This window comes from Podarcis pityusensis (assembly GCF_964106645.2).
Source record: "Podarcis pityusensis genome assembly, chromosome: 2".
NCBI lineage: Eukaryota > Metazoa > Chordata > Lepidosauria > Squamata > Lacertidae > Podarcis > Podarcis pityusensis.
This window is the reverse complement of record NC_138029.1, coordinates 11,067,758-11,076,940: the sequence shown is the minus strand read 5'-3', so window position 1 is coordinate 11,076,940 and position 9,183 is coordinate 11,067,758. Positions and strand designations below refer to the sequence as shown.

The window sequence follows — 9,183 nt, the reverse complement described above, 5'->3', positions numbered from 1 at the left end:
TTCACAACATTATAAACAAACAAACAAACACATAAGACAAACATAAATCATAGCCTTATTGAAAATTACACTTATTAACATTGTTAAGTGACTTCCTCGCTTCCGCTTGGTTGAATTTCATTGGATAGCCTTTTAACGGTTTTCCAAATCACAGTTCTTATAAAATTTAACGTAAACATTAACAACCTTAGATTTTCATATTATGAAATTAAACATATTAATTCATCACTTAACATAAATAAAATCCTAAGCCAATTAAGTATCTGCAAGCTGTTTTCAGTTCATTTAACTTAACATTTTTAACTAAGTAATCATTAAATTTAATCCACTCTTCCTGATACACCTCCTTCTGGTCACGGACTCTTCCGGTTAGGTCATCTAGCTCTGAAAAATCCATCATCTTCCTCTGCCATTCTTCTATCATTGGTAATTCTTGGGTTTCATCCTGAAGCAAAGTTCTTAACATGAAGCACTATCTCTGGGTTAACGGAGTCTGTAACCTGAAGCGTATGTAACTTGAGGTACCACTGTATTTCACAAGGTTGTTGCGAAGGAGGGAAATGGGATAACTCCCTCTATAATGTTCTGGTTTCCTTAGAGGGCGGATGGGATATAATTGCATTAAAAAATGACAAATGGGACTCGGGTGTGGCACAATTACTCCCTTCGGGTTTTGGATAGCGGCTTCCCTTGGCAGGGAACATCAGTTCAGAAGCTGACAGCCCGTGTTTTATAAAATGTGGATGGGAGAGTACATCACAGGTTCAGACAGGCCTCCGCCTGACTCATTCCCATGTGATGTGGTGTTTGGGGTGACGCTCCAAAAGTTTCCCACCTGAAGCTCTGGTTCTTACGAGGCTGGGCCAGGTTCATTCCGCCTGGGGCAAGGACACATATAAAGGCTTCCCGGGCTCCCTCTCCTGCCTGCGGGCTCAGAGCAGCCGCCGAGGCAAGCGTGGATCCCTGCGGCCTTCGGCGCACCTGCCACCATGAAGCGGGAACTGTGTTCGAGGGCCTTGACTCGCGCCTTCCTGGCCGAACTAATTGGCACGACGGTCTTTGTGTTCGTAGGCCTGGGCTCTGCCCTGCCCTGGCCCCTGGCCTCCCCTTCGGTCCTGCAAGTCGCTCTCGCCTTTGGCCTGGCTATCGGCACCTTGGCCCAATGCTTGGGCCACGTCAGCGGCGCCCATCTCAACCCTGCAGTGACCGCCGCGTTCGTGCTGGGCTCTCGCATCTCCCTTTGCAAAGCTGCTTCCTACGTCCTCGCTCAGCTCCTCGGAGCAGTGTTGGGAGCTGCTCTTCTGTATGAACTGACCCCCAGTCAGGTCCACGGAAGCCTGGGTGTCAATGGGGTGAGTCTGAGAATGATCACTGATGGGGAGGTCAGACCTTCCAAGTGCCCCTATTTTCCGGGGACAGTCCCGGATTTACAGACACCGTCCCGGTTTTTGATCTGATCCCGGAATGTCCCGCTTTTCCTTAGGATGTCCCTATTTTCATCGGGGAAATGTTGGAGGGTACGGAGTTATGGGACCTCCGAGCCAAGGTGATGAGTAACTCTGCAACTTTTAGAAGACATCTGAAGGCAGCTCTGTATAGGAAAGTTTTTTTAAAAGAAAAGTTTAATGTTTTGTTATGTTTTTATACATTTTGGAAGCTGCCCAGAGTGGCTGGGGCAACCCCGTCAGATGGGTGGGGTATAAATAGTATAATAATAATAATAGTTGATGATGATGATGATGAATAGGCCGCAAAAAGAGATTGCCAGACAGTGCGGAAAGGAAATGTGCTTTGTAGGATGAATGACAACATACAGTACCTCGGTTCTTGAACGTAATCCGTTCCAGAAGAACGTTTGAGTTTCGCAACATTCAAAAACCGAGGCACAAAGGGCTGGTTTAAAGTTCAGTGGAGAAAATTGAAAAACACACAGTGGAAGCCGTTTGACTTCCAAGGTGCATTCGAAAATGGAAGCATTTACTTCCGGGTTTTCAGAGTCTGGGTTCCGAAACGTTTGGCTTCGGAGACGCTCGAAAACTGAGGTACCACTATATAACCCTGGAGTCCAAAGCACCTCTGGATTTATTTGGCTGCCCCAAATTTTCCATCTTACTTGAAAACCAAACCTTACCTTCTCCGGTCTTTTTTGAGATGTTGCCACAGCAGTTATTCATATGGGCTTGAATTTGAATTTCGTCCATCTAATGGAAAACTTCACCGAATTCTGGCATTCCTGCGCAAGCCCATGCCCTTTCAACCCTGCTGTGAATTTAAAATAAAAGAAGTGCGCGTTTTCTTTTGCAGATTTTGGAGACGCTTGATGGGTCACTGTAAGGATGTGCACATCCAAGCAGGGCTTTGGGTGCCTTGGAGCAGCCATATCCATGGAGAAAGGAGCTGTGTTTCTTCTTTGCTATTATTGCTTTGCCAGAATCCTTTCCCCTTGGTAGCAACAGAAGCAGCTGCCTTCATTGACTGTCTCTCATTCCCTGCACAGTAGTTTGAGACTCTGTTGGTCTGTTTCAGTAATCTAGAGTGATGAAGAGCTCGTGCATGTGCATTTATTAAGATGCTTAGGAACGACGGGAGATTTTTGGACATCTGATTCTCCTACGATTGGGGTTGATGGTGATGTGTGTGTACCAGGTATATGGTTAGTGTCACATTCCCTCCAAGATTTCTCTGATGAAAATAAGGACCGTGCTATTCAATAATAATAATAATAATAATAATAATTGTTATTGTTTTATTATTTATACACTATTCAACAACTATTATTATTATTATTATTATTATTATTATTATTATTATTACTATTATTATACTATTTATACCCCACCCATCTGACTGTTGCCCCAGCCACTCAGGGTTGTTTCCAACATACAGTGGTACCTCGGGTTACATACGCTTCAGGTTACAGACTCTGCTAACCCAGAAATACTGCTTCAGGTTAAGAACTTTGCTTCTCTCTCTCTCTCTCTCTCTCTCTCTCTCTCTCAAGTCCCTTCGGTTAACCTCAGCCACCGGCTCGTTTTTTCTGGAAGTGTTTTTATGAGACTGAATTATCAGTCGGTCGGCAGAATCTGCCTGGAGGAGGCAATTCTAAATGCTGGATGAAGTTAAAATGAAACAGAGCTCTCTCGCCTCGGCTTTGTTCTTTTGCAGAGAAGTCACAGAGGGCCCAGTCCGAAGGATGCTTCTCTCTGTTCTTCACCGCCAGTGATCTCCGACCCCGAAATCTTTGGTATATTTTTGTCTCGGCTCTCGCTAATACCAGCTTTTGCAGAGCAGACGTCGCCTCTTGTCCTTTTGCCCAGTTATGCAAGGCAAGCCGGGCCCCTCCCATGCCCTGAACTGGATCCTTGATTTTTCCTCTCCTGTTCAATTTCCATTCACTTCAACTCAAGATTCACTTTGCTGAGAACTACCCTGTGACCATGGGTGTAGCCAGGATGGGGGGGGGGGCAGGACAGGACACCCACCTGCCACCATAATCTCTGTCTGGCTCTGTCTAGCAGATTCGGAATGAAACATCTCGACAACAGTGGTTTTAAATTGCTTTCTTTTGACCCCAAGTGCTCAGAAAAATTGGTCAAAATCTCCAGTCATTTGAAAACTAGGACGTTAAATAAAAAACACCAGGGAGTACTTTTCGTGCGGTTAACGAGTATATTTTGCAAAATTACAAAGAAACACCTTTTTTCATTATGATTACAGTGGTACCTCGGGTTACATACGCTTCAGGTTACAGACTCCGCTAACCCAGAAATAGTACCTCGGGTTAAGAACTTTGCTTCAGGATGAAAACAGAAATTGTGCTCTGGCGGCGCAGTGGCAGCAGAAGGTCCCATTAGGAGTGGACCTCCGGAACGAATTAAGTACTTAACCCGAGATACCACTGTATTATTATTCAAACTAAAACTAGTTTTTTTGGATTTGCTGAAAATCTTTTCTAAATCTTTCCCTAAAAAAACTTTGGTCACCCTCCCCCCCCAAAAGCTCAACAACTTTAGTCAATCCTTTTTTTAAAAAATATATATATATATTTGTTATTAGGAATTTGAACAAAGCATATTATCTTACAACGTACCATCCTTAATTTTTTTCCCCATTTCCCCCCTCCCCTAGTTTATTCAAAACCTGCCAAGGAGTCCAGTTCACTTTGTTGCTTCTTTAAGTACTTTGTAAAAGGTTCCCATTCATCTTTAAAGTCACATTTATCCTTGTCCTGTAGTTTATGTGTCAGTTTTGCCAATTCTGCATAGTCCATCTGTTTCTCTTTCCATAATTCTTTGGTCAATCCAATGGGTAGGTAACTGCCAGTTTATTTATAGTGGGAGTAGATCGCAGTCTGTTGGAAGTTGGACACCTCTGCCATACCCCATGTCCTCACTGCAGCCGATGGTGCTATGTTGTGGAAGCGGTTCACTGTGTCAGCCCCTCGCAACCGATGCAGCTGGTTGGACCCACTCAAAAGTCCACCCGGACAGTCGAGTAGACCTTCAGCCTCCAAAAGTGCAGTTAGGGACATTTCTCACCAACGTGCCCTTCTTTTCCAGCCCCAGAACACCACGTCGGCAGGACAGGCTGTGACCATTGAGATGTTCCTCACGCTCCAGCTGGTCCTCTGCGTCTTTGCGTCCACCGACAGCCGCAGGACGGATGTTGGCTTCCCAGCATTGTCCATTGGATTGTCAGTCACTGCAGGACACCTGATAGGGGTGGGTATCGGGGAGAGAGACGCATGGGTCCCTCTTGTGAAAATCAACCGCTTATATCAAAACGCTTAGCTCTTCCCTCAAAGATCCTCAGTTGTAAACTTGCAGTTGGATCTCACATTTTAGGCTGTGTTTTGTGGCAACTCCAGTCCAGGGTCTTATCAACGCTGACCTTGGCATGGAACAGGGTCATTCATATATGTGTGTGGTGTGTGTGTGTGTGTGTGTGTGTGTGTGTGAGAATGGTGCCACAGACCCCCCCCCCAGGTGGGTTATGAGGGGGTCTGCAGATCACCAGATGGGAATCATCATGCTTATCAGGGAAACTGAGTGAACAGGAAAGCCTTAGCTATGGCAGGCGCCAGAGAAACCATGTGACACAAATTATGTAATTTTACATGGATTTTTGAAATAAATAAATAAATAAATAAATAAATAATATATTTATACCCCGCCCATCTTGCTGGGTTTCCCCAGCCACTCTGGGCGGCTCCCAACAGAAGATTAAAAACATGATAAAACAAGCATTAGAAACTTCCTGATACAGGGCTGCCTTCAGATGTCTTCTAAAAGTCAGATAGTTATTTATTTCCTTGACATCTGGTGGGAGGGAGTTCCACAGGGCGGGCGCCACTACTCAGAAGACCCTCTGCCTGGTTCCCTGTAACCTCTCTTCTCGCAGTGAGGGAACCGCCAGAAGGCCCTCGGAGCTGGACCTCAGTGTCCGGGCAGAACGATGGGGGTGGAGACGCTCCTTCAGGTATACTGGACCGAGGCCGTTTAGGGCTTTAAAGGTCAGCACCAACACTTTGAATTGTGCTCAGAAACATACTGGGTTCCAATATAGTTCTTTCAGGACTGGTGTTATATGGTTTTGGCAGCCACTCCCAGTCACCAGTCTGGCTGCCACATTCTGGATTAGCTGTATTTTCTGGGCTACCTTCAAAGGTAGCCCCACCTAGAGCACATTGCAGTAGTCCATGCTTTAGTAGTTATGTTTTATTATGACTGTTTGTATTGGATCAGATTATAAGGTGTGCGTTCTTTGTTGTGTGTTTTGTTGCCGTATACCGCGTTGTGTATAGCAATATAGAAAGGCGGTGTACAAATTAAAAGTGAAATGAAATCAAATGAGAATATTACAGTTGGGAGGATGTTCTGGCAAGCTCCAAGCCTGCTTTGGGGGGGGGGGCGGTGTTAGGCTGCCATGGGTATTGGATGCTGGAGGATATTTCATGAGGTCATGAACAATAGGAAACTGAGTTGTGCCCGGTTCTCTGCACAGCTGGGGCAGAAAATCACAAATGCAAAATCCTCACATGCAGTGAAAACTGCTTGCAGACTCTCCAAATGTCCCTATTTTCCAGAATCAGTCCCAGATTTACAGAAGCTGTCCTGGTTTATGATTTAATCCCAGAATGTCCTGCCTTCCCTTAGGACATCACCCCATTTTTCATCCAAAAAATGCTGGAGGGTATGGAGTTATGCAATATCCAAGGAGATAATTAACTATACAGTCATACCTTGGATCTCAAACGCCTTGGCTCCCGAACAAATCGGCTCCAGATAGAAACCCGGAAGGGAGTTTCCGGTTTTTGAACGTTCTTTTGGAACCCGAACGTCTGATGCGGGTTCCGTGGGTTCCAGTTGGCTGCAGGTGCTTCCTGCAGCCAATCAGAAGCCGTGCTTTGGTTTCCAAACGTATTGGAAGTCGAACGGACTTCCGGAACAGATTCCGTTCAGCTTCCAAGGTGCGACTGCACAACCTTTAGAAGACAACCTTGAGAGCCAATGTGGTGTAGTGGTTAAGAGCGGTAGTCTCGTAATCTGGGGAACCGGGTTCACATCTCCGCTCCTCCACATGCAGCTGCTGGGTGACCTTGGGCTAGTCACACTTCTTTGAAGTCTCTCAGCCCCACTCACCTCACAGAGTGTTTGTTGTGGGGGAGGAAGGGAAAGGAGAATGTTAGCCGCTTTGAGACTCCTTAAAGGGAGTGAAAGGCGGGATATCAAATCCAAATCCAAAACATCTGAAGGCAGCCATGTATAGGGATTTTTTTTAATGTTTTATGTTTTTGTACATGTTGGAAGCCACCCAGAGCGGCTGGGGCAGCCCAGAGAGGTGGGGTATAAATAATAAAATTGCCATTATTATTATTATTATGGAAGAGGACGTCCCTATTTTCATTGGAGAAATTTGGGGGGGCATGTATTTGGTTTCCTTCCCTCCTCTCAACCACCTCTTTGTGTTTCCCTAGATCTACTACACTGGCTGCTCTATGAACCCGGCTAGATCCTTTGGCCCAGCTCTGGTCATGGGGAACTTTGCTAACCACTGGGTAAGAGAAGACTCTGCCTCTGTTCTGAAAGAGATGGGATGAGGAGCATATCTCAAAGCGAGGCCCTTGCAGCTAGACCCACACAGCAGCTGCTGGCAAAGTCCTAGCCCTAGCTTTGACCAAAGCATCCTTTCCTTCTCTCTGCACAGATTTTCTGGATTGGACCGCTAGCTGGTGCCATCGTAGCCATGATGCTGTACGACTATCTTTTGTGCCCGCATCCCAGGAGCACGGCAGACCGAATTGCCATCCTCAGAGGAGACCGTGATCCTGAGAAAGAAGCAGAGCATGGACGTCAGAAGAAGCAGTCCTTGAAGACCTACTCTGTCCACACCCTTCCCAAGCTCATCGACACGGATGATAAGGCTTGTGGGTTGGTCTCTTAAAGGGGACAGGCTCAGCCTTCTTGTTTATGCAGTGGGATGGACGCTGCAGCTAACCTTACGCTCAGGATCCAGCTCTGTGGACTAGGAATGCCTCGCCTTTGTCTCACCTCCAAACAGAGGATTGGGTGGGAGAAGGCACCTTCCTTGCCCATGTGACTTTTCAAAATGCTGCTTGCTGACAGGCTCTAGCTGTCAGGCTTCAGGGAATCCCTCCCCGCACCCCGCACCCCTTGGCAGTAGATAAGCAGAACAAAGGAAAAGGAGTCTTCTTACCAGTTAGAACTTTAATGATCACAGCAAGAGAACAAAGAATTCCCAGGAATGGCGGTGCTCCCAATTAAGGGTTCCACCCACTTCCTCCCTACTCACCCATGTCACTACCGCGTCTTATAACCTGAGCTTGTAACCACTGTGCTTTCTGTGCTGCCACCTTATCTGCTCTTCTTGACCTTGGGCTGAGCGGATGGATGCTTACCAGAGACAGCAAATCTGTTCTCTCTCTCTCTCTCTCCCGGTGCATCTTCTCTTAGCTGTTCCCCTTCCAGGATTTCCCAGCTTCTGCCTTTGGAACTATCCCCCTCTGCAAACCACTGTTCCAAATCTATACTGTCCTTCTGCTCCTGGGAAGATTCAGGATGGGGGTGTGCCATATTTCTCCCCACCCCCAGGGATGACACCCGGGGTGGGCCGCACTCCCCGCACCCCGCTTTCTATGCCCCTGGGCATACTCACACTAAAAACCTTATTGTGGTTTTGTTTTCATTTTTTAAATTGTCGTGGTTTTCATCAGCAAATTCTGGGAATGATCATCTTGACTGCCCTCCTCTGCCCACGTTCCAGCTTGTCAAAATCCTTCTTAAATTGTGGCACCCAGAACTGGACACAGTATTCCAGTTGTGCTCTTCTTTTTTTAAATAATATTTATTACTTTTCCAAAAAAATTAAACACTGAAAAAAAACCACAATACAATACAATACAATACAATACAATACGATACATTAAACTAGCAAAACAAAACAAAAACAATAAAATAAATCAAACAATTTCATTATCCCATCTTTCATTCACTTATTTCCACGATCTCCTCACACCTCCCTTTTTGTATTCCACTTCTGTTAATTATTTCAGCAATTCCTTTCCATCTTCCTCTGTTTTTTATCCTATAATTATCTTAACTCATTCTAACCTTATTTTTCCCTTTGATACTCTATTAATCTATTTATATTTAATTCCTTATAACATTTCTACTAAAGCCATGTAGCTTCATTCCAACAATTTTCTAACATTCATTGATTTTACAGTATTTCTGTAAATAATCTTTAAATTTTTTCCAATCTTCTTCCACCGACTCTTCTCCCTGGTCTTGGATTCTGCCAGTCATTTCCGCCAATTCCATATAGTCCATCAACTTCATCTGCCATTCTTCCCGGGTGGGTAAATCTTGTGTCTTCCAATATTTTGCGATGAGTATCCTTGCTGCTGTTGTTGCATACATAAAGAAAGTTCTATCCTTCTTTAACACCAATTGGCCGACCATGCCCAGGAGAAAGGCCTCTGGTTTCTTCAGGAAGGTATATTTGAATACCTTTTTCATTTCGTTATAAATCATCTCCCAGAATGTCTTAATCCTTGGGCATGTCCACCAAAGGTGAAAGAATGTGCCTTCAGTCTCGTTACATTTCCAACATTTATTATCGGGCAAATGGTGGATTTTTGCAAGCTTGACTGGTGTCATGTAC

General features: G+C 45.3%; 1 protein-coding gene across 1 annotated transcript; it reads left to right on the top strand.

Annotated features, from left to right (window-relative positions):
- Positions 1-887: 887 nt before the first annotated feature.
- On the top strand, positions 888-8,074 carry LOC308471082 (aquaporin-5-like). The gene is made up of 4 exons (XM_080995027.1): positions 888-1,352; positions 4,560-4,721; positions 6,977-7,057; positions 7,207-8,074. The coding sequence occupies exons 1-4, from the start codon at positions 990-992 to the stop codon at positions 7,441-7,443; spliced, it is 843 nt and encodes a 280-aa protein (XP_080851153.1). The 5' UTR covers positions 888-989; the 3' UTR covers positions 7,444-8,074.
- Positions 8,075-9,183: the final 1,109 nt, after the last annotated feature.